The following is a 25,465-nucleotide window of genomic DNA, read 5'->3' on the forward strand; positions in this document are numbered from 1 at the left end:
GTTGTTGATTCTGAATTATTCATTGGATGATTCTGAGCATTTGATTTTTTTTTTTTTTTTTTTTTTTTTTTTACCTCCACTAACATGATGAGATTGTCCTAGGGGGTTTTCAAGAGGGAACAAGTTGAGCTATGAAACTGGATTCCCTATAAAACATGGGGGTTTTGCTATCTGACAGTATTAGAAATCAGGCATATTAATAGTAATGTTTGGTAACTTAAAGATAGATTGGATGTAATTGGAAGTCTTTTTTTGATACGTATACGTTTGACCAGTTTCTGACCATAGAATTAAACTGGGTTTTCGATATTGAGTCAGTTCATGTATTGTTCACACAAATTAGAATTCTTGGTGGTGGTTTTTTTTTTTTTCTTTTCAGTCAAAAACACTTTTCCAGTTGTCATGGATCAAAGGCAAGTCCTATCACTATGACCAAATGATTTGGGATGTGTTCATTCACATTATATGTTTCTTCACCACAACCAATACTTCTTTACTGTAGCAAATGCAGACTGTATGTTTTTCTAAGTTATTCTCTTGAGTAATTATATTTACATTTTTGGAGCTGCATACTGGGTGTGACTGATCAATATATTTATTAGAGTAAGCATTAAATGAACTTTGGAGGCTGGCTAAGTAATCTGAACTGTGTTAATTCCAACAAAAAAATCCTGGTGTCAAGCTAGTTTCCTGGGCTGGGAGTGGCCGAAGCGAGCCTGTAGTGCCTGCGGATGCCATGTGTGCTCCTCTATCACTTGATTTGGTTTTAGCCATGGTCTTACACAACCTCTTTTTGCCCTCTTCCACCTCCCCACCCCATTTCAAACCTGTCATCTTGTTGCCTATAATTTTCTGATACAAACTTAATAGTTTTCGTAAGGAGGAGTACAGTTCTGCAGTAGACATCCCATGATTAGGACCCAAGCTTGTTTGAGATCAGCCTTGAGTTCACAAGGGACTTGGACAGCCTCATTCATCCCTTCTGGCCAGCACAGCAAGACAGTTCTGGAGTCTGTCTAAGCCAAGACAGATGACTTTACACCATGGTCTCCTGTGATTTCCTTGTCTTGGGAGCAAGTTAAAATGCTTTCAGGTTAGAAGGAGTGAACCTGTCCCTGAATATTCTGAACTGCTTTCTTTAGTGAAAGCAGAAATGTTGTTGCAAAGTCAGCATGTGATGGAAATGAATGATTTATAGTTTGTTATTGGACTCCTGAGTCTATTTTTATGCTTCTGCATGATTTCCTTTTCACTGTACTCCTATGAAGTTTATTTTTAAAGACCTACCCAGTTTTGGAGATGAAGAATGCTACTGAAAAAGTCTTCAAAGAATAGGCTCCTTAACACTGTTAAGCTTCAACCAGCTTCGACTTCAGCTGTTTATTAAAAGAACGTGGAACTTGGAAAAAAACAGGTCAGACACTAATGAACCTTTTGAACAGAGTAATTTCTTCAAACTTGGTCACAAGTAGATTTTGTAACACTCAAAACTATCTTCCTCTTTTTCTGAAGATGGCTAAGTGTCATGTTGTCTTGAGCAAGTTCTGTACATCCAGTGGAGGAACTCAAGGGTCAAACTCTTCACTGCCATGTAGGTGTGCAGTCCACTCCATAACAGGTATATCCATTCAGGGTTGATAGGTGACTGGTGTGTACTTGACAAGTTTACAAGAAACATGTCATGTGGGCAACCTGCACATGTGCTTTCATGTGATTAAGATGTGTTTTCTGTGATACAAAGCTTTTAGTTATACGATGGACACAGCTCAAGTTACATGATGGAGGGTGGGAGGAAAATGGGATCCTTTGGCATCTTCTGGTGAGCAGACGTCCAGAGCAGTTTGTCTAGAGCAATTAACCTGGCTCATGCTCAGGTATGTGCACTATCTCCTGACTTCCAGAGCAAGGACTGGGCCAGATAGATTGTTCTGATGGGCTGGGCACAATCCAGAGGCCATAGGCTAGATATTTCTGGGTTTTTAGTGCATGTGTGCACTGCTTCTTTGTTCTTAATCCCTGAAGTGGATTCGTGCTGAAACAGTAACAAATACGTTCTTGTGTCTAAGGTCTAGGCTGTAAGTGAAAGTCGAAATTTTAGCCTTTGAACCAAAACTTCTTTTGGAATATGGAGACATACTCTGTAATGGAGAGGTGCATAAAATGTACCAGATTTGAAGTAGTGCCGCTTAATTTCTTTGCTTCTTCATTGGACTAATAGCTTGGAATAATGGCTTCCTCTGTCCCAGCAAACAGAGAAGTGGAGCTAAACCCACATCCCTCATATGTGGACGGAGTTTTCTGAAGAGCAGCTAGGTCTTACCAGTTTGTGTTTGGACAAGGTGATGGTCTGTTTACTGAACTCCTTCTGTGGATGCATAGCTTGCCTCCTATTGTGTGATTTGAATAGTTGTGCAGCTGGAACAGCATTTCAGTTTTTAAATACAATAATAATTTTTTGCTGCATCATTGCTTCTGCACTGCCTAGGGTGTTGTGGTTTGGGTTTTTTTACGGCAGTGGCATTTTAAAAATCAGATCCTAATGGAGGACTTCAGGCTCAAGAAATGTGTAGAGTTCATGCAAATGTAAGGACAGGACCATAGAAAAGGAGGGTGTTGTACTGTGTGAATAATTTCCTTGACATGTCAACAACTTTCTGTCGCTAATGGTTTCATTAGTCAACATTTTTGCTGTCAGTTATTTACAGTCATAATATACTAGCGTCATGTTTAAGTAAAATGGGAGTGGATGCATGTCATAAACAGCTGGCACATTTTGTACAGAACACTACTTGAGAGAGAGGAGAGAGTGACTACCTGGGGGAAGGCTGCAGTGACTTAGTGGGAACTTTGAATGTTTGGGTTCCTGAAGATAGAATAGATCCAAAATAGTTCTCAAAATATTTTATTAGCTGTGATGCGCAGATGTTTTGTGTGTTCTCTCTGTGCCACACCCCCCCCCCCCCCTTTTTTTTTTTAATTGCTTCTTTGGCTTTGTTTGTTTTATTATTGTTTTTCTTTGGGCTTTAGTTGTTGGGGTTTTTTACTTGGTTCACTAGTCTTAGATAGCCCTACCAGCAACTGGCACTATTTGCAAGTTATAGAGCTAAATATGTGCTCAGACAATATGATTGGGGCATAAATGTAGGGTGTACAATTTAAAATTATTTTCTTAATATTTCACATAATACGTCTTTCTAAATAGCAAAAAATAAAGTGCTATATTAGAAAATTTGGTCTCTTTCCAAGAACCTGATATTGCTCTACCTTTAACGTGGTTGAGTTGTGGAATAAAATTACCCTGAAAGTAGAAAGAAACATTTGCCTAATGCAAAGTGGGCAGTTTAATTACTGGGAGTATGCAACGTAGGATTAGGTTTGGGGCTAGATTCTGACCCAACTTAACTGTGATGTAAGCTCCATTGAATTCCGGAATTCAATTATAATGAAGGTAAAAGATGACTGAGTGTTGATAAAATGAACAAAAATATTGGAATTGATAGGGAAACTGTTTTCTGTTTGGGGGGTTGTTGTTGGTTGTGTTTCTGGTTTTGTTTTTTCTTTTAACATGCACAAAAAAAGCAGGAGCTTAATTTCAACACCTTATTTATAACTAAACAAAAATCCCTGCTGGAGTGCTATCTTCTCAAACCCTTACTAGGAAATGCAGTAATTACTCAGTCTTCAATTTTCTGTGAATATTATAATGAAGTACCATGATAGCAGGCAAGGGAATATGAGGGAAATGTTCAGTTGTTACTGATCTGATGCTCAAATACCTGACAACGTTTACTGTAGTTACTGGAAGACTTGGCTTAAGTGGTATTAGGATAAGGCTTTTATTTTGGAAACCAAAGCATACCTCAGTAACATCAATCTTTCAAGTGGATATTCTAGAAAATACTAAACCCCATTGGTTTTAATTCTGAAAATACACTTAAATGCCTTTCCCTGTGATTGTGCTGATCTACTGGGGAAAAAAAACCCACCATGGTCCAAAACCCCATATTCATTATTGTTTTGTCATTAGGATAAACAATGCCTGTTCCTGTTTAATTATAAAAGTTTATTTTGATGCTGATGTCATTTGCAGGCATTAAGATAGGTCTTATATTGGTCTAATTGCATTTTCCTTCCTTTTTTTCTTTTCTTTTTTTGTAGAGGCAAATATTAAGTACTCAAAAAATATGTGGTAGCACTTCAGAAACACCAAGTCAGAACAAAAGTGTGTAGTGACAGGGGTAAGATTTTCAGATTGTTCAGCATCTCTTGTAATGCAAATTGTCAGGGGGTTTGTAGTTTTCGCTATGATGATAAGTATGAAATGATGTCTTTGAACACAAGGGTCTTTGTATTTTTTGCTTAAACCTTTTTCTGTATTTATATTTAAATTTCAGTTTTGTTTCCCCTTCACAAAGAGTTTCCAGTGCTGGTGAGCCCAATGACACCAAATTGCAATTGAGTTTCACAGCTGGGAGAATTAGAGTCAGAAGAAATAAATGTTGAGAGGCTTGGGAAAATCTACGAGGCAATGAGTGTTCAAGGCATTTTCAGCAAACTACTGAAGCAAATTTAGCTACAGCTTTAAGGTCACTGAAACTGAAAGATACAGAAAATAATGAAGGTCTTTGGTCCCTAATCAGCTGTTCTTCTTCCTTTCATAAACACATAAATACAGAGCACCTAGCACCTCCACGTTGGTTAGCACATGACCTATCCTAATGTGTTTATTCCCTGCCCCCCCACTTATGTTTTCAGTTTCTTCATTTTTGTCATGATATAAATAAAATCTTTGAGAACCATGTACACCAGTGCTTAAGAACTATATACATGCATACGTACATATATATACATACTTACATGTGTGCATGTATATAGCTCTTAAGCACCATACAGGTTGATGAGTTTATTTGACATAAATTTAGGATCCATTTTTTGAAAAGAGGTTTTTCCAATTTCTGTCGCTTTAATAACCTTGAATTCACTTTTCTTCCACATTGTGCACTTTCAGGCCTGTCTAATGGTGGAACATAAGATGGAACTCTTCTTACCTCTCCTCCCCTCCCATCACGATTCAGGTCACAAAATGAGCAGCATGGATGGTGGACTGGCTCTTGCAGCTTATCTGTCCTTACTTTTTCCTCTCCAAATAATCTGCATTGCTATTTGCACTGCTAAAGCTATGGACTGGAATTCATGGTATTTTGTGGCAGGTGGAGCTTTTACTTGGTCATATTCCAGGGCTCTGTAAGGCAAAACAAAATCTCTAGTATTATTCCAGTAAAATGTTGATTGACTGGCTCTACAAGATAATAATAAAACATGGGAGATTTATCCTCCAAGTTGTGCATTTGCTAGCAGCATGGCAATATGGTGACTCAGTGGGATTTGGGACAAGCAGCATTATTTACACTGATGACAACATGCTACTTCCCTGGTAAGTATCAAATGGTGTGAATTTGGCAGGCTATATAATGTCCTTCCAGAAGAACAGACTGTTTTCTTAGGAAGGAATGGTAAGGATAAAAAACACTATGGTAGGGTTTAATGGGAAAATATTACTAAATTACCACACAAACAATTTTCATGTTGCAGCTAAACAATAAGTAATGCCAGACTTTTAGTTGCTTTAAGTCTTCCAATTTTTGCATGAGTTTATGTTTGAATTAATTGAGCTTTCTTAATTTGGGAAACCTATGCTTTCATATAGCACATCACTGACCTTCCTATGTATTAATTTACCTGTGTCTCACTGAAGGCTTAATAGTGCTGTCATGGAAGGCTAATCTTAGTCTCGCAAAATTAACAGTGATGCATAAAGATGTTTATTTACTGTTCACTTTTCATTTTGTTATAATAGTACCTCTTTGTTATATGCTTGAATATTCTAAAAAACAATTAAAATTCTTCTGTGCATTTTAAAACTGCTTTAATTGTACCTTTCTCAGGGGTTTGGGTGTTTTTGTTGGTTATTTTTTGTGGGGTGTGTTTTTGTGTTTTGTTTTTTTTGTTTGTTTTGGTTTGGTTTTTTTGGGGTTGTTGGTTTTTTTTGTTTGGTTGGTTGGTTGGGTTTTTTTTTGTTTTGTTTTTAATTTAGGGAGATTAAGTATCCAAAAAGGTGATTAGGCACTTAAAAGGCTTAATTACTAAATTTCCCTGGGTAGGCATGCACAGAACTGACTTGCTGCTTCCAAAGTGTTTGCCATACATCTTAGGTGGAAAAATACCTAGTCTGCTTTATTTGAATGCCCAGCATGCCTGTTAGATACAGCCTCCCACAAACCCCGTCATGGGAATCTGGGCAGACTTGAGTCCCTTCTGTCTTGGGGAACTGTGTTAGTAACCGGGCTGCTGTGTAGTCTGCGACATGTTAAGTTCCTATTGAAGCTGCTCATGTTACATTAAGTAATTTGTATGGGGCCAGGGAGAAGGAGAGGAATTGATTCTGGAGCCAGTTCGTGCATGCACTGCAACGGGAGGGGGAGACTGAACTGTGCAGAATGCACACTTCCTATCATAAGGAATGAGGACCACTTGTCCTAGAATATCCAGTAGCCTGGTGGGGAAGTGCTTGAGATGTGGGAAGCCTGTGTAGTTATCCATGAGACAGTCAAGGCAGATTTGAGAGTCCTATTGCCAAACCTATGTTCCCATCCTGGTCACTGGGCTGCTGTAGAGGAGGACAGTGTCTTTTTGTGACTGCCTTTTTACAGTGTGACTGAATCTAGCTTCAGGAAAGAGCTCAGAACTGAAAGCACTGGGTGCAGCTGGATGGCTCCTCCTGCAAAGGTGTGTAATTCAGGCTGTGATCCTGCCCAGGGCATTTCTCTCCAGCTTTGACAGCCGCTTGCTAGATGTCAAAGCATTAGCTCTCTGCTGCTGGGACTGGTACCAGATGGTGGTGGTGTGACTTGTAAATTCTGCTGTGAATTTATCCCTGAGAAAATAGAAGCTGCTGCTTTAAGGATTGTCCTGCCTCTCTCTCGGAGAGAGATACCACTTTAGTGATGCCCTGTGTCAAAGATCTGCTAAGGATCTAGAAAATGCATTGACCTCCAGCAGTGAGCTCTCTCCGTTTAAGTGAACGAATGGTGCAAAAGCAGCCCTGGGACCTTGCGCGGTGTTGCTGTGAAGGTCTGTTATAGGGTGAGGCTGGCGCAGGTCTTCTGAAGTGTCTCTATATCCCACCTCAGGACTGCTGAGCTATTTTCTAGAGTACTGAGGAGGGTTAAAAGAATACCTGTGAATTATATTGCGAATACATGGCCCTAGTTTTAATGTGTACCTGTTCTTCAGCCATTGATGATGGCTGTGCTTCCTAGCTGTCAGAGGGCCTATGAAGGGGATAGCCAGCTCTGAGTACTGCAGATTCTCTGTTACCTCAGGCACTGGGAGCTGCTTATTTTGGGTGCCCATCCCACATGATGTATCCATCATAAAAACTATGAAGCAATTTCAAATTGCAGAAGCTGATTTAAAGCAGTGATGTAGAGCACTAACGGGCTGTAGGAAGATGGTCTTGAGTTGCATGAAGGAGCTGACTGTACAGTGCTGTACCAACACAAGAATTGCTTGCAGCTTTCAAGTGTTCTCAGTGCTGACGTTCTGAAATACAGTCATAAGAGTAAACTTGCCTGCTGCCCTGGTAGTCACTTTTATCATTGCTGCATTCTCCCCAGGACTTGGCATGTGAATTTTAAATAATATTCTTGATTGTTTTACAAGATTCTAGGTTGACCTTATTGTAGGGAATATGCACTGTGGTTGTCACCAGTTCTCTTTGTTCTGTAACAAGATGACTAAGTTTGTCAGTTCAGTATTGTATGTTGCTGTGCTGATGATCCCCTTCCCTGAATATCAGCTCAGCTGCTGCACGCTGCTTCAGTTCATGCTAAATTTGCCATCTTGACTTCACTGAAGTACAAAATTGGCTTACTTGTCAAAAACGTAATACATACAAAACAATCCAGTACTTTTTTTTTTTTTTTGGCTCAAGTCAATGCTTATGCAGGCTTAGAGAAAGTTTCCAAATTTCCACATTATGTGAGCAGCTGTTTAGTGTGCAAGCCTTGTTAAATATTGAAGAGTTTAGATTGACTCATATTTGTGCATCATTTTAGTGTGGTAGTAAACAGCAGTATCCATCAAATTTAAGCTTAAATGGAAGAGCAAATGATCTATGAATTGCTTTTGGGTGATAGCATTTTTTTAGTGTTTTTTTTTTGTTCTATACATTTTCTTATGAAAGCTGACCATCAAGCTTCATCCACACATCTGCCACAGTATTTAACAATAAATTGTACAGATTTATCCTGAAGTATGCTAACACATTGTTCGTTGCATTAGTCATGGTCAATTGCATGTGAAGCCACTTGTCAAGGGAAGAATGCAGCATTAATTACCACATTTTATACATGCCTGCAAGGAGGTTGGTTTAGTTATCCTATCTTCATGCCAAATAAAATGGACTAGCTGCTCTGGGACTAGCCGAAGGGCATCTTACATCAGGACTTTTTACATAGGAAAAATTTGTACTGAATGTATCTTTCCCCACTTCAGTTCTTTTAAAGATGAAGACCGTGAAAAATAGCATGTGATGCTTAAAATTAAAGCAGGATCTCTATGCTTTTTGATACAGTAAATATTTCGGAATTGTTTTGCACGCTGTATGACAGTATTTGTCTGACAGCATATGAACCTCTTATCCTATCCTACGGCCCCCCACCTCCCCAGTAAAGTATGTTTATGCGTAGGGTGGGAGCTTTCTAAATCTCTCTTACTTGAGTGTTGGTGCGTTTGTTTTTTTTTGTTTTTGGGTTTTTTTTTAGTTTGTATGGACTAATGAAATATTCATTTGGGTAGAAAGGAGGAGTGATTATCCACCTCTTTGAAAAAGACTGGAGTCTGCATTTCCCTATGTTTGGTCAATTCCTTGGATTTTTTAGTGCAGTCACCTCTCTGCCTCTGGCATCTTGTATGTTTTAAAGTCTTGGTGATAAATGTTTGAAGTTGCATGGAGGCTGAAACTTAGTTTTCACTTTTGGCAATCCTAATTAAAAATCAAATTGGAGGTTGGTGCTGTAGATTCTTGGCATTAATTTATCCCAGCCAACCACTGAGCTTTATCTAATGAAGTTTTCCTACGATTATAACAAAATGTATGTATTTTTATATTATTATCAGAGCTGTGGGGACTTGGTTTATGCATGGACAGGAACTGTGCTCTCAGATCACCCAGGATTTGAAATTCTCATTCATAGTGTTCCTGCTAGTTAAGGCTCAGGGGCTGAATTCTCCCAACAACATTAGTAGCAAGAAGGTTTCCTCTTGCAGGAGGATACAGCAAAGCAAAGTACTTACAAATTCTGGTTTGGTAGTGGTTGTGAAGTGTGGAGTTAGTCAGACCAAGTCACAATGATAGACTATTTCAAAGGAAGGGTGAGGCATTATTTATGTAAGCAGCAAGTTGTACTTAGAGAAAGGCAATCTTTATCAAATCTATTAAGGCTGGTGTTGCATGCGATAATATACTGCATTTTATGGTAGCTTCCAGGCTCCCATTCTGCATTCCTGAGCTACACCATTTTAAATGTCTCCCCAAAATCCCACTGAAATGCCTCTAGAAAATTAAATTCTTTCTCAATCTAGAGTGAGAACGTAAAAAATGTGAACTCAGTATTTCCTGTGGAGCCCCATCTGGACTAGCATAGCAGCTCTCTGTTGGCTCAGGATAATTGAGTGGTTTCCTGACTTGCCCTCAGAAAGGAATCTTTACTTGGATAATTCCTTCATTTATTAGGTTGAATTTCAGTTTGGTTTCCATTTGATTTTCATGTTTTTATTTCTTGTTTTTGTGCCTGTGGTGGGTTGACCCTGACTGGATGCCAGGTGCCCACCAAAGCCACTCGATCACTCCCCTCCTCAGCTGGACAGAGGAGAGAAAATACCATGAAGGGCTCATGGGCTGAGATAAGGGCAGGGAGATCACTTGGCAATTACTGTCATGGGCAAAACAGGCTCAACTTGGGGAAAATCAATTTATTGCCAATCAAATCAGAGTAGGGTAATCAGAAAATGAAGCCAAATCTTAAAAACACCTTCCCCTCACCCCTCCTTTCTTCCCGGGCTTAACTTCACTCTGATTTTCTCTACCTTCTCCCCCCCCAGCGGCACAGAGGGACAGGGAACAGGGGCTGTGGTCAGTCCCTCACACGCTGTCTCTGCTGCCCCTTCCTCCTCATGGGGAGGCTCCTCACACTCTGCCCCAGCTCCAGCATGGGGTCCCTCCCACAGCAGACAGTTCTCCGTGAACTTTTCCCACAGGAGTCCTTCCCACAGGCTGCAGTTCTTCACAAACTGCTGCAGTGCGGGTAGTCCCTCCCACGGGGTACAGTCCTTCAGGAACAGGCAGCTCCAGCGTGGGTCCCCCACAGGTCACAAGCCCTGCCAGCAACCCTGCTCCAGCCTGGGCTCCTCTCTCCATGGATCCGCAGGCCCTGCCAGGCCCCTGCTCCAGCACAGGCTTCCCACGGGGTCACAGCCTCCTTCAGGCACCCACCTGCTCTGGTGTGGGTCCCTCCCCGGGCTGCAGGTGGGTATCTGCCCCACCGTCAGCCTCCATGGGCCGAGGGGCACAGCCTGCCCCACCGTGGGCTTCAGCATGGGCTGGGGGGGAACCCCTGCTCTGGCGCCTGGAGCCCCCCTGCCCCTCCTGCCCTGACCCGGGGGCTGCAGGGCTGTTGCTCTCACACAGCCTCCTCCCCACTTTGGCTGCAGTTGCTGTTGTGCAGCAGCTTTCCCCCATCTCTACATACGCTGTCCCAGAGGCGCTACCACCGTCACCGATGGGCTCGGGCTCGGCCAGCGGCGGGTCCGTCCCGGAGCACTGGCACTGGCTCCATCGGGCACAGGGGCAGCTGCTGGCAGCGTCTCACAGAAGCCACCGCTGTAGCCCCCCGGCTACCAAACCCTGCCACCCAGACTCAACACAACACCTCCAAATGAAAAGCTGCTGATAGGTAGAAGGTTTGTGTTTCTTGCTCTTCATTTTAAAAAGACTAAGTAAAATAATTTTGGGAGACAGCAAGTGCTTTACATATGTATATCATTTTGTTGGTCACATTGTCATTATCATGATATCCTTTTACTAGGGATATGCAGCATAGCTGAAATGTCTGTGGAATGTTTTGCTTAGTACAAACTGAATGTTGCATTTTACTGTGTTTCACAATGCAGTGGTTAACCTGACTTCTGCTGATGTTGGCAGAATTTGGTTCATTAAGGCTTGGCTGTGGAATCAGCCTTGCTTGGTATTTTTATTAGTGACCTTGGCACTAATCTTCAGATGATGTACAGTTGTGAGAGAGCATCAGTACAGAGGAAGGATAGACTAATGTAGGAAGAAATGAGTTATCTTTGTGATGAATAGAGGAATATATAGGGGTCATATGTATGCAACCAATAACTGGAGTTTTCGCTAAAAACTTTTCAACTGGGGAAACCAAAAAGGAGACACTCCCCAATTCTTTGAAGGAGGAGAATGAGTTATTGTCATGGTATAGTCTTGAGTAAGGCATGTGCAAGAAAGGGATATATGAGTGGAGGCGGTGGCCAATGTGCTGGCAAGGCCACCCTGGCAATGAGTGCGCGTTCTGCTCAGCTTTGACGGGGCACAGAGCTGGGTGCTTACCACTCAGGGGTACAGCTGCCATGTTAAAAAAGGAGGCAGTGAGACGGGCTGCCTGCCTCTTGTTTTGCTGCTGTGTACTGATTCTGCAAAACCTACTGGGGACAGGAGTGGGAATTCGTTCCCCTTAGACACGGCTTCTGGGACATTGGAGCTAAGCACTGACCCAGGAGACTTTCTGTCTCTCGTATTTAAGTTGCTCCCAGCACTGTTAGAGTGCATATTAATGGTTAACAGGCTGCCCTGCCAGTGGCCAAAGCCCCTGCCTTTCTGTGTGTAATGTAACATCTCCCTCCATGGAACGTGCTTGTTTCAGTACATTTCAAGGACAAGGTTCAATTCAAGAACACAAATCCAAACGATGACATTATGCAAGAACGACCAGTTTTCAGGGATGTGTTGTCTGTAGAGCACGTTAGAACTACCATTTCTAATTTCCATGCACAAAGCTCTTGGAAGGTCATTTACAGAGAATTAACAAAAAATGTACCCATATTTTTGGGGCTTGTTATGCAGTTCTATGTTGTGATATCTTACAGTGTCACCTATTTGGGTTTTACATGTATGTTGTAACATGCATGAGGGAACCGGGTTTCTCTCCAAAATTAAGGTTGCTGAAGTACTGGAAGTGTTGTGTATCAGTGCCAAGAAAGAGAATGCCCAGTAGACTTTTAAATAATTATGCGTTTTGACCAATTGAAATAGTATAGATAACTTTATTCTAGAATAAATGTTGTAATAGGTCATGAGTAGTGGATGAAATAGCAACAGGTCTTATTTGGTCACTTAGACAACAGCCAAAGTGGGAAGGAAGAGCAGGTATTATGCAGACGTATTGATGGGAACTTGTTCCCACAAATGGGATGGAGATGACTGGAATGTGAGAAGGAGCCTGGCTGTTAGCTGCCTGTCCTGCCAGCATCTGTGGTTAACAGTGCACAGAAGGAAAGGATACTGAGGTGGCTGTTGAAAACAGGTGACAGTACAAGCGAGCAGGAATGTTAAATTGTGCCTTTCGCTGTTACAGTCTTGGGACCATTCTTTCATGGTTGTGTGTGGAGTGATTGAAGACGTGGTAATTCATTCTCCAGCAGCACTGCCTCTAAGCTACTGGTCTGGTATGGGCGTAGAGCGGAAGGGAAGTGAGACGTGTCTCAGTTCCAGTGCAGCTCTACTTTGCAACCCCTGTCCCAGCAACTGGGCTTTGGGTCCCCAGGCACTGCTTGAGAGCGTTATGATGGGAGAATCTTAAGTAAAGCCCAGTTGTCCAAGGGTCTGCATGTATAATATAAAACTCACTTCGTCTCGATGACTCTAGCGCTAGCTTCTCCACAGCACACAGCTATTGTTTCGGACAGTGAATGTTGATGACTTGCATCTGTTTAACTTTGCAAGCCTCCAAGTAATGTGTGATACTCAGTCAGGTATTACCAGGTCTCTAGTAAATGCACTCCTGTCCCGATTGTACTTTATAATTTCAATTTTAAAGTCTTGAAAACTGCTTTATTATTCCTGTGTCATTGACAACCCTAGTGTGAAAGTATCCAAATTGCACACCTGTGTGTACTTCTGCACTTCCCAAAGAGTGACTGAGGCTTCTTAGCTTTCAAACAGTACAATTAGTGTTTCTTTCAGGAAATACCAGTTTCCTCTGGTGTTTATTCCAGTCCTCTGCTTGTTTGGATTGCAGATGCATAAAAATAAAAGGGATTGACACGCTTCTATGCAGGAAGGAAAACTGTGAAACATAAGAGGGATTCTTTGATATATCAACCATGAGATGGCAAATACATCAGCCACAAACTGGCATATAGCTATGATGGCTTCAGATAAATTCAGGCCAGCATATTGCCGATGAATGATTCGTATTGCAATTAACAGGATTTGGGACCAGCATTCTGGCTCTGATGGGAGTACTGGGGATGTCAAGGGATTTGATTATTTATTTTTTTAAACATTTTTTTCAGATTATATTTTAGCTCCTACTTCTCTGTTTCCTTGAGTAAAACTGCTAAGCACAAGTGATGCAGCAGAGGTGGTTGTTACTCTTCTTACTGCTCAAGGTAATAGTACCTTGAACGACACCTGAGTTGTTCTGTGTTACTGCTCTGGCACTAAGCTGGAGAGAATTGTTGTTGGATGGAGGAGGGAAGAGAGATTGCTGCCCACTTTCCCTTTTCCTTGTGCTGTGAGCTTTGGCAGGGTTCTCTGGTGGGGTGAAGGGAAGGAGAGCCAAAGGCACAGCAGGTGTGGTGCAGGGCAGTGCTTGGGAACAGGATTATTGGAGAGGTGCAGAACATGATTTTTGATATATAACAAGTGATTGTTTGGTCTTGCCTATGTTTAGACCTGTATTGCTGCTGTTGAGTACATGTACACTGTCTGCCATTAAATCTTTGTCTTTTAGAAAGCAGTGAGTCTTTGCACAAAAAATATTCCCATATTATACCTAAAATGTAATGTGTTTTATACTATACTTTAGGCGCAGGGCTGAAGGTTCAAAAGTCTGTTCTTCAGTCACCTTTCCAGGAGGAGGTTCAGGAGGTATCAGGCTTCCTCTTAAATGCAGAGAAGAAAGGCAGAGCCTCAGTACACTCCCAGAAGTCAGTAAAATATTGAACTCTGCTGGGTTTACCATCTGAACTTCCTTATCTGTATTTCAGTATCTCATCCGGCCTAATAAGTACTATTTGGCTGAAGTATCTCTTTCAGAAAGACATCCAGACTTGCCTGAAGACATCAAGTGACAGAGAAGTCACCACTTTTCTTAGTTAATTAATGGAAAAAACTAGTTGATGAAAGACTGATTTATTCACTGGTTCAATTGCAGCTGGTGAATTTATTGTCCACAGTTGATGTGAAAAAGCACTGCCTTTATTTATGAAAGAGCAGCAACATGGTAACTTGGTTTGGTTAAATACTTGCGTTTTAATAGCATGTACTCTAGAAGACAGACTACAGTTCCTAATATATGGTAGTTATTTTTCTGGAGTTACAAAGCAGAAGTAAACCATCATGGCTGGTAAGTTGCATCCAGAATGTTTCTGTATCATCAAAGAAATAGGTAAACATCAGAAAATTTTGTTTTGAGCGTGAGCCTGGAAAAAAGACCCTGACTCAAACGCAAGAATCCTTAGCCTCATGGTATTAAGTTTACATAGGCACCACATCACATGGAATGTGGTATGTCAGATGCGTTCACCCTAGTGTTCCAGCCACAGGTAAAAGGAACTCTTTCTTTATCACTTTCTATGCTTTTAAATCTATTTTCATGAGCACATGGTATATTTGTGCTTCAGGATCAAGCTACTGGTTATATTTATGATTATTACTCTGATAATGCTTGATTATAAAGTTGCCATTGCTTCTGTTTAAATCTTTATTTTAGGAATGACTAGTATTCTTTTGTAACTTTGCAGAGTACAGATGCCAATTCAAATGTGAGGAAAAGAACGAATGCCACAGTACAGTCCGAAGGTGATGGTGGGAGCCGAATTGACACAAGGCACAGCTCCATCCACCCTCCCTCTGTAGCTCAGGGGTCTTCTGACATTACACCCCACTCCCTTTCTGCATCAAGTCCCAACCCTTTCACACGCATCAATGCATCAGAGACTTTATCTTCTGCAAGAGCTACCCCTCCAGCTCCTCCTTCTACCCCAATTTTAACTGGATTTGTATCCCAGCATGCCACAGCTGGATCCCCTTCCATTCAGCACTTGCTTGGATCTAGACTGGAGCAGATTCAGACCACCTCACCTAACACATTAGGAGCATCTGCAAAGCCATCTGCTGTCACACCACCTGCTCCCCCCGCCTCCCACTCTGGCACGAGTAAGATAGACAAATATGCACGCATTTTATTTCCTGTTACCTTTGGAGCATTTAACATGGTCTACTGGGTGGTGTATCTATCCAAGGATACCATGGAAAAATCAGAAAGTCTAATGTAGTTTTGCTGCTATGTAGTAGTTCCTAAATTATACTCACATCTGATGCAGAGTTTCTTCTTTTGAAACTATTTAAAAAGGTCAGTAATTCTTATTTATAAAAGCTGTGTGCTACTTTCCCATTGTAAAGGCTGGAGTTATTGGGGATAATTAGTTAACTCCTAACAAGAGTAACGGGTAACAGATTGGTCTTCCTCCCTTCAGCTGGCAGTGAACGATCACTCTTTTCAGACAGGCTGCTCTGGCTACACAGAACTTGCCTTTGGGAGGAACACCTAAACCAAATCAAATCAAAGGCAGAGGTGCATAGCTGTGCAGTGGAACACATCTTGACTGCTAGGAATACTCACGTTGATTATTACAAAGCCCTGAGGCACCCAGCACTGCTATCTGGAGACAGCATTGCACTCTTGGAGTGCAAGGTCCGTGTCCTGAACATTTTGACAGTGCTTGCTAGAGAGGGTCTTGCCCTGCTAGATCAAAATTTGCAGAATGGGGGGAAGAAAATGAGCAGTGGAAAAAGAAAAGGGAGTCCAGCCTGGGAGAGTGCAACTCCAGAAAAGTTATGCAAAGGAGTTGTAGAGCTCCATATATTTTTACTAAGCATTATTTTGCGTTGCAACCTGGGAAATTCTCACTCTGGAATAGGAATGAGCGAACCTTGTAAAATGTGAAATCCGATGTAATTCTCAAAATTGGAGATTTTTGTTTGGTAAGGTGATCTTAAGTTTTGTGATTCCCTTTTGACCTTGCTGACCAGCTTGAGTGGATTCATTTCTAAATTACATCTGTTGCGGTAGATGAGGATTAGGCCCACAATGTTCAGCCTTTTATTTGAATTTGTTGTTTTTCCTTTGGATGCTTTGGGGTTTGCCCCCCCCTTCTCCCATTTTTCAGTCACACTCCTCTGATTTGATTTGAACACATATTTCTCTCCCTTATATAATGTGTGTGTCAAGAAAAATTTTCAACACTGTTTTAAAAGTGGCTTCAAAACTCAGCAAAGCAAAATTTCCTCTGCTCAGAGTGTGGCTATGGCACGTCTTTGAATGAATGAATGACACAGCCTTTTGTGAAGGAATGCTGTGACGTAATTAAGAAAAGAAAGTTTCTAGGTGAAGCTTGGGGGAAAAAAAAGTTTCTGTTTATGATCTGTTTGTTTCTCTTAAACTATGGCGTAATAAGCGCTTTTCCTGCCAGCTCTAATTGCAATATGCAAGCAGGCAACTTTAATAAAGAACTGAATACTTTAAACCTGATAGAAATCTTGATCAGAGATGTTCTTCTCAGCAGAATGGGTGGAAGATACACTGGCAATAATTCTAAAAATGTTTGTACAGATCCATCTGGTTAGGCAAATGGTTAACATTTCTGTGCAAGTGACAAGTAAAAATCAAAAGCCAAATTCTCAGCTGTGATCTGGCTGTGCCTTTGGAGGTTCTGGACTAATCCTTAGCTTCAGTTGACTGGAATAGCAGACTGATTGCCTGTTATCAAAGTTTTATGCTGTGGCGGGCAGATCAGGTGAATGTTGAGTGGTTCTGTACCCAGGTAATGATCAAGTGAATGGTGGAGACCACAAGGTGCTGGGGTAATTGTGGGTATACATGAGGCTGCCCTAGACTATGCTGGGACAAGAATCAGAGTAAAAATACCTCGTAATGGTGAAACTGTGGCTGTATCTTTGTGCCTCTTTCTTTTAGCCAGTTCATAGCTGAGAATCTGACCTTTTAATTTACAGGACCTGGGAGGCTGCAGATGTGTACTACAGCATATAGTATGGATCCCAGGCTGCTATTTCATGTATAACATTGGAATGTTGGTGATAGAATGCACTGGATGTGGGAACGTCTTATATGACTTTATTATGATGTAGTGATATAAACAGTTACCTTAGTCTTTTGTTACTTCAGTTTTATCTCAGAAGGCCACGTATCATCCTTTCCTTTTTGCCTTTCACATCTGGAAGCCTGAGATTACGACACTCCCTAGAAAACCATTATGCATGCCATAGCACAGAACTGGAAATGGAGCAGCCATGCCAGACGTCGAACTGCAGTAGTTTGCATCTTTGGATGTATCTGTAGTTGCTGTAGTTGTTTCTTCCCTAATTTGGTCACATCATTGCAGATTGTCAGAATGGAAGATAATATACAAGAGATTGTTTGTTTATTTTGTTTAGCCAGAAGTAACAAAGCTAATCTGGCAATTACTGACCATAACTGCACAAATCATGAAATATTTCTATGAAGAATAATGGCCTTCTGTGTTGAGAACCTAGTGTTTGTACTGGAAGTTACTGAAATTACTCTTTGCTTTCCTCTCTGATGGAAACCAAGGATGTTTTCTCTCAGGCAGAGCTTTAAACAATTCACTAGAAACAGCTGTCTCTTCCTTCCACCCATGCCCATAATACTGATTGTATAACCAGCTTTTTCAGTGTATTGTTTGGTAGAATCAATGCTGGTTCAGGCTATTTGACCAAGAACAATCTAAATGTGGTCTTTGGATTCATTTGTAGTTCCTGTTTCATTTTGAAGACTTATAAGGAGGAAAAAAGGATTGCAAAAATTAATAGATTCCAAATATTTATTTCTGTGCTTCCATTTTGGAAAAACATTTTAATGATACCACAGGAAAAAATATTTTTAATATGTCAGCCTATTTCTGAAGTACCTTCCAACACTTGCATGCCTACCTACATTCAAAATGACGTACATATAAAAAAAAGTCTCATCATGAGTCTAGGGTTTATTTATTGCACTGTGCTACATTTTTGTGTTATAGCCTACGAAGAAATTACCATAACTAGCATTTCAAAGTACTTACAGACAAGTAAATAGGAATTTGTTGTTAACAGTGGTTTTTCATTATATTTAATTTCCTTGTAGAGTGATCAGAAGCAGTAAAGAGCTTGCAGTATACTCAGTAATACTGGCAGGTTCTGAATACTGTGTAATTCAGAAGCACAGACAAAAGCAGGAGTATGCTAAATATAGTGGCCCAAATGTTCAGTGCTGCTGACTAAAATCCCAAGGGATGAATGTTGCAGGTGTCATTTCAGTGACCAAGTGGCTTATTTTAGGGATGGATTTGAGTGAGATGAACTCTACGGGAGGTTTTTTTTTTAATTTCTTCCCCCCCACTTGCCTTTGTCAGAGAATCCTTTTTTGACAGTAACGTAGTGATTTAAAACTCACCAAACACTTCAGATAAATCATCTCTATCAACAGGAAAGGAAACTGGATAGAAAGCCAAAAAACCTCACCAGGAAACAGAGCTAGATCGTCACTGGCTGCTGTTTCCTCGGAGACATTGTTACCAACAGCAGAACTCCCACAGATTGCCGTGATGCAGCCCCAACCAGTAGCACAGTCATTTGAGAAAACCAGTTAAAAACTCAGTTCAGGAAGGTTGGTTCAGATTCCTTCACAGGAACAGAAGTGTATTCTATAGTCAGTTGCGAGCAATGTCAAATTTTTAGCAGCCCATATTAACAGGTGCCACTAAAACTGCAAAAATAACGAATCCAGGGCAAGATGACAAACCCAGACCTCAGCTCTCCATGGTGACCTGAGCCCTTACATCTCACCTGTGGAACTTGAGTCTGTTTCTCTTCCTCTAAAATGGACTCGTCTCCATCAAATGGATGTTGGTGGCGCATTTTATCTCCCATGTGTCTTTTAAGGGGAAAAAAAGTAGACCTTGTAAACTGTTTAGTCATGCCCCCTACATTACCCTGTGATCAGGCAAGCAGACCATATGGTAATTGAATGAAAGAGGTAAATAATTTAATAGGGAACGTGATTAGAGCTTTTCTATTAACAGCAGCTAAAAGTTACTGATTACAGTGTTCAAGCATAGCCTTTGGCATCTCATAATTTTAATCATTCAAGGATGGACCTTGCAAAAAATTGGGGAAACAAAGTAACTGTATTTAGTAGGATTTAACCAGTATTTCTACAGAAAAGTGAATGAACTCAGCTTTTCAGTATACACAGAATTCTGTCTCCTTCCATTTCCTTGCATACCTTCTGTATGTCATTTGGCTCCCGTGTACCTTATGCTGTAGCACAGTGTCTGTGTGCCATGTGAGAACATCACAGCGTACAGTGTACATTTATCTAGTTTATCCAGAGCTAACATTGTGATCTCCCTTGTGCTATTGGAAGTGGAGGGAAGGCCAGAATGGAAGAAATGACCACACAGGTTGTGTAAGACACATATGTTGGGCACCTTGGATGTTTTCCCATCAATGCTACAGATTTCCTAAGAGAATCTTTCTCTATGTGAGAAGCTAGAGCACAGTTTCTGCTGTAGCACAGTCTCCCTCCAAATCCCAAAAGCTTCCAAGAGATCTATTTAGAAAGCAGAGTAGATCACAGACTTTGGACGCTGGCCTCCAGAACTTTTGCTTGACCCAAAAGATGTAGGAGGAAAGAAATTTTGGTATTTCCTTGTCTTCCTGGGACTTGCCAGTAGGGCTTGGCTGCACTAAAATGGGTAGGTGTGTGGTAGCACTGTTGTGAACCGCAGTACAGACAGCTGATGAAATGAGTCCTTGGTTTTATTTAATCCTGACATTGAATAACAAAAAAATGGCAACTGCAGTGTTGAGAAATCTAGGTGAAGTATAGTATTTACAGATGATATGGATAAAGGCAAGGATGGCCAAGGCTGTAGGAGTATTGCAAAGCTGCAGAACTACGTTGCATTAAGTTTGTGGATGGTCAGTGAGTGGGGAGAACAGGAGGTACTTCTATGCAGAGTCTGACAAGCATAAACCAATACAGCATAAAGTTGGAGGAGCAAAACTCTATAAATAAAATTTCTTACTCAGTGAAAATCCAAAAGGTAAATAGCCTTATGGAGGTCAGTATTAATCGCAGCTGCCCCCACCCCCCAAAACAAGGAAAAATCCAGGGGAAAAAGAAACCAGTTAAGTGACAACAGCATCTTTTCTCCCCTGATATTTTTTTTTTCCCAAGACTTTATATTTCCTTTACTATGTGATTTGAAGGTAAGTATCATATATATATTGTTGTGAGGACCTGTACTGGTGTCCACTGAAATCAATATGTGCTTTTCATTGACTTCAGTGCACTTTAAACCGGAGGTTTACTGGAAGGGAAAATGCACCATTTTGAAAGAGTCTGATATGAGTTAACTTGTACAGTCTTCATTTGTAGGTGTCTCCTCAGAGTGAAGATGTAGCTTTTTTGGAGAATATGAGTGCGGTGAGCAGTTTCAGCATGTTCTGAGTAAATCAGACTCTGAAAGTAAGTTTTTGCCACATCCCAAGCAAGTGAGGGTAGTGCGAAGTACAGATTATTCTCTCTTTGCTGATGCTATGTACTGTGTTCTTAGCTGGAGGGAACAAAAAATGAAATTATTGTAAAATTGGTAGAATTTGTAAAAAATACTTTATTTTCATGTGAATTAGACAGTGTGGTAGGTATTTATTTCAGAATTGACTGCCTTCTACTCTGTAACTTAGTGCATCTACAAGTATCTCTTAGACTTCCTTATGCTTTTTGCGTTATTCCACTAGAAAGGACTTCAAAGTAAACCAGTTACTATCCACTGCAGTTCACTACATTTTTTTGTCATAATTCTATTTTCATTTTCTTGTGCAAGAGAAACTGAGAGCATGATAGCTTCTTTAAAAATAACAGCAACAAAAATAAAAAGCCTTGGAGATTCCCTTTTTAGAAAACCATCAAAAACTCCCATCAATTATTCAATGCTCTTTTTAAATAATACCATAGTTTTAACATTTAAAAATACTAATGTGATCGCAGCCTGGATACCTCTCTCTCTCTATATATATATATATATTTGTATGTATCCATTCAGATAATATGAAATCCCTGAATTGTAAGGGAGGCAGGCTCAAGATGCACTTGCAAGCAGTCTTGTTTTAAAAGACTGGTTTTCTGGATGGAAAGCACCTTATGAGGTAGAGTTTTGTTGTTTGGGGCTTTTGTTTGTTTGTTTTCTTTTAAGTTATCTTCATATTGCTATTTTTAAGAAAAAGATCCCAAGGAAAAATACAGTATTACTAGTTAACCCTCAGCTAGCCCAGAGATCTAGGTTACTTCTCGCTGGTGGTCTTGTTGATCTCCTTCAACATTGTCTGTGTGTTTTTGTGAATGTTATATCCATGTTGCTTTTAACTGACATAGCACTCTCAGGGTGATCTGATGGCATAAAGAAGCATTTAAAGAAACAATAGTTGTTTGTGAATGTGTTTCCATCCTTGGAAGAAACCTAACTGGAGTTTGGTAGAAGAAGCAGGTGACAGTATGAAGCACTTAGCTGGACTTCTGAGCTTGATGCGTAACAAAATTTAGTTGAGTACTGCTTTCTCTTGCCTCATCATTTTGTGCTGGTGGCTTATCTCCATGGTAAGTAAAGATGCACAATGTTGTAGGACTCAGAAGTCCAAAATATGTAGAAGTATTTCTTCAAAGTGCTTTTGGAGTATGGGATGGTTAACCTGATTACTAACAGTAACTTCACAGTCTGCTTTACATTTGCAAGCTTGAAAATCTCTTGTTCTGCTAGAATGGACCAGGTCATCAAATGAATAAAATGTCATCAATAGATTATTCTGTATTTATATGTATTTCATTTTTTGTTAATTTGTGGCAACATTCTCGGGCACCAGGTCAGTGGTGGAGATCTGAGAAGTTTCAGATAAACAGAGTTCTTTTAGAATTACCTGAAAATATAATTTTGTCTCATAGAAGCATGCCTTTGCTGATCCATACCAATGGCACATTCATGGTGGAAATAAATCCACTTGTGCAAAATCCTGGCCTTGAGTATTTAACCCGTATTTGGAGGGCTCATAATGCACGTTGGGCAGGTCAGGACTCGGGGCACACTTACTCTAAGAGGCTTCTGGACTGGAGCTGGCTATGTCCTGCCATCCTCTGAAGCAGTCAGCACCAGACAGACCACAAGCAGAATCCAGGTTGGTTTTTTTGGGTCAGTGTTTTGGTTCTTTTTTTTTGTTTTGTTTTGTGGTTTTCTGTTTGTTTTGGGGGTGGTTTGTTGGGGTTGGGGTGGGTTGGTTTTTTTTTTAAGACTGTATTACTGCTGAATGTAGTGCTTCTGCCTTCTTCCTTGCTGTCTGGCTTTGTGTGGGGAGCAGTATTTGTGTGGTTGTGGTGAGCTGGCTGAAATAAGTTGTCTAGCTAAAACCCAGTTTTTCTTGTCTGTTGGCTGGTTTGTAGCCAGTGGGATCCGTTCTCTGATCTGGTTCCGTCTTAGTGCTGGTACAAAGGAGGTGGTGAGGAGGATGGGACTGATGTTTTGAGCTGGGTTAAAGCTGTGGTGTGAAACCACAGCCTGAGGATTCTTATCCTCCCTCCACTGGCATTAAAACAGAGCACACTCAGGTTTGTTTTTGCACCTCAGGTGCCCTCTGTAGTCGTTTTTGCTCCACAAAGGTGATTTTGTGAATTGCGTCAGTGACAAATAATGGGAAAAAAGGATAAACAGGTCAGAATTTATGAAGGAGCCCAAATCAAGAAAGTTATTTGGAGAGAGAAAAAGAAGAGAAGGAGAAACATGAGTAAAGATGAAAAATTTAGTTTCTTGCTAGCAAGCAGTTATTTTAAAATATGTCCTATTAGAGGTACTAGAACAGCATCTGGCAGGAAACAGACAGCCTGGAAATAATTATTTCTTCATTATAAGTATAATGAAAAAGTAATAAAGAAAATAAGTTGCTAATGCCCTCTTAGAACCATTTGTGTTCCATTGGAGTTGTTTTCATTAGAAAAGGGTATTTTCATTGTCAGCCAGGAAGAATTAGGAGACAGAATAGTAAGGGAAAAAGATTGAGTTTTATTAGGTATTACTGTTTCTCTTTGGTTTAGAGCATTTCTCAACCCAAAATATAAACAGTGACATTTTTTTTTAACCTTTCTGGGACTCCATATTTTTAATTTTCAGTAATGAAGCACTTTGGAACTTTTTAGCATTTAACCTGCTTTATGTTTAAGAGATTGAATACAGAATTTTCTTCTTCTAATTTAAGCGAGTTATAGAAGGGGTGGGGCGGGGGGGCGAGGGAGAGAAAAAAAAGCTTTCATTATAATAACAGCCAGTTTTGGAAGTATCATGCCTTCCTACTAAACCTGAAGACTTCATTCCTGTACCTGAATTTACGGGAACTTTTTAGTGCTGAGCATTTCTGATAATGTGGTCCGTACTACACCTTGTGGGCTGCAGCTGCATTTGAAGTAGACCCGTCTGAAAATGTACATCCAAAACCTCGGCACTTGCACAGCTGTGAATCCTGCCCAAGGATCAGCACAGTTAATCTGTCCTGTGTTGAACACAGTTAATCTGTCCAAGTTTTCTGGCGTTGTGATTAGAAGACTGGAAAGATGTGAGCTAGCAGCTGCTGCCAGCTGGATGCATCCACATTGCTGTGTGTCCAAGCTGTGCTGTGGGGCACGCGGGTCCTTGGGCCACTGGAGGTGCAATGGAAAATGCTTTCTTGGAGTACGAAGTAGGGCCGACTGAAGCTGAAGAAAACTGTTCAGCTCAGCACTGCTGACACTGGCTGTAACAGCACTGAACATCCCGAAGGAGGACCAAGATGTGTTGCAGTGTTGTCTTCCCTTTGCCTGTCTGCTAAATATTGTGATACGGAAAGTGGTGAGAGTGACAAGTACACATATGGTAATGAAACAGAGCATGCTTAGAGCTGCTGCCTGGTAAGTACCTAGAGTCTCATGACAGCAGTTGTGGGCCTTCCCAGAAGCAGAACTGCATCGCTGGCTTTTTTTTTTTTTTTTTTTAAAGTATAGTAGTTATGTCCCTACCAGTTCTGCCATAGCTAAAACATTGGAGAAGGGATTTTCTCTTTGACACTCATTGGAGAAGGGATTTTCTCTTTGATACTCATTTCTTCATTTTGTTGTGTATTCATGAAGAAGAAAATCAAGTTGAATTTATTTCTAGTTTTATTTTTTTTCTTTAACAAATATGTTTCCTCACCTGCACACATGGAAATCACAAGCTCTGTTGCAGACTTTGGGAAGGTAGCAAACACAAGGTAGCCAATTTCAGGAGAATCTCTGTGACTATGAAAACAGCTTTTGTTTTCAGATAAAATCTCTCATTCGGAGAGTATTTAGTTACAAATTTTTAAATGAGCTGTAGTTTATAAAAATATTTTCTCTGTACTGAAAATGTGAATTTTATTTGTAGCCATTTCACTTAGGAAGGTAAGACACAATGTATGTGGGTTTTCTGTTAAGCTAGTTAATGTATGTCATGGTAGGAAAGATGCTTAACTGTGTGATGTTCAGTAGCCATTTCATAAATTACATGGGTTGTATATTTTTTCTTTGGAGAATATGAAGATTGTACGTAAAGAGAAAGTGGGAGAATTCTGTAGAGAAATTTCAAAAAGCTACTCTTCACTTCCTATCTGGATATTGTATCCATAACTATAGTGAAATCAGGTAAAAGAAAATATGTGAGTAAAAAAAAAAAGATCCTCTTTGATCTTCATACTTTCAACGTTTCTTACTAAGTACGTGAGTTAACAGCTTCCCTATACACTTGCAGTTTTTCCCTCTGCTGTGCCATGAGGGAAGCACAGAAAGCAATGCCTTTTCAAACAAGAGCTAGGGACTTTTAGGTTCAGTTCAACAGGACGGTCAGGAGGGCACTATGTCAGTGCTGGCCTTGCCAAGTTAGGAATGTGGATTTGTAGGTCTGAATTTAGTCCTGGTAGAGCAGTCTGGTCAGCAGAAGGCATCCCAGTTCTGGGTGAGAGCAGCTGAGGATGGAGACCATTAGGCAT

The 25,465-nt window shown here is 40.7% G+C and overlaps 1 protein-coding gene across 2 annotated transcripts in view; it reads left to right on the top strand.

Moving 5' to 3' along the window:
• GABRA4 (gamma-aminobutyric acid type A receptor subunit alpha4) overlaps positions 1 to 22,658 on the top strand; it is a 45,563-nt gene extending 22,905 nt beyond the window's left edge. Inside the window, exon 9 of one of the 2 annotated variants that reach the window (XM_037383892.1) lies at positions 15,103 to 22,658. In XM_037383892.1, the coding sequence (XP_037239789.1) occupies positions 15,103 to 15,636 (534 nt within the window). In that variant the 3' untranslated portion in view covers positions 15,637 to 22,658. Of the gene's footprint in view, positions 1 to 5,008; positions 5,799 to 15,102 lie in introns of those variants that run through there. The other variant, XM_037383902.1, reaches the window with a different exon arrangement.
• Positions 22,659 to 25,465: the final 2,807 nt, after the last annotated feature.

This window comes from Falco rusticolus, chromosome 1 (genome assembly GCF_015220075.1).
Source record: "Falco rusticolus isolate bFalRus1 chromosome 1, bFalRus1.pri, whole genome shotgun sequence".
Taxonomy (NCBI): Eukaryota; Metazoa; Chordata; class Aves; order Falconiformes; family Falconidae; genus Falco; species Falco rusticolus.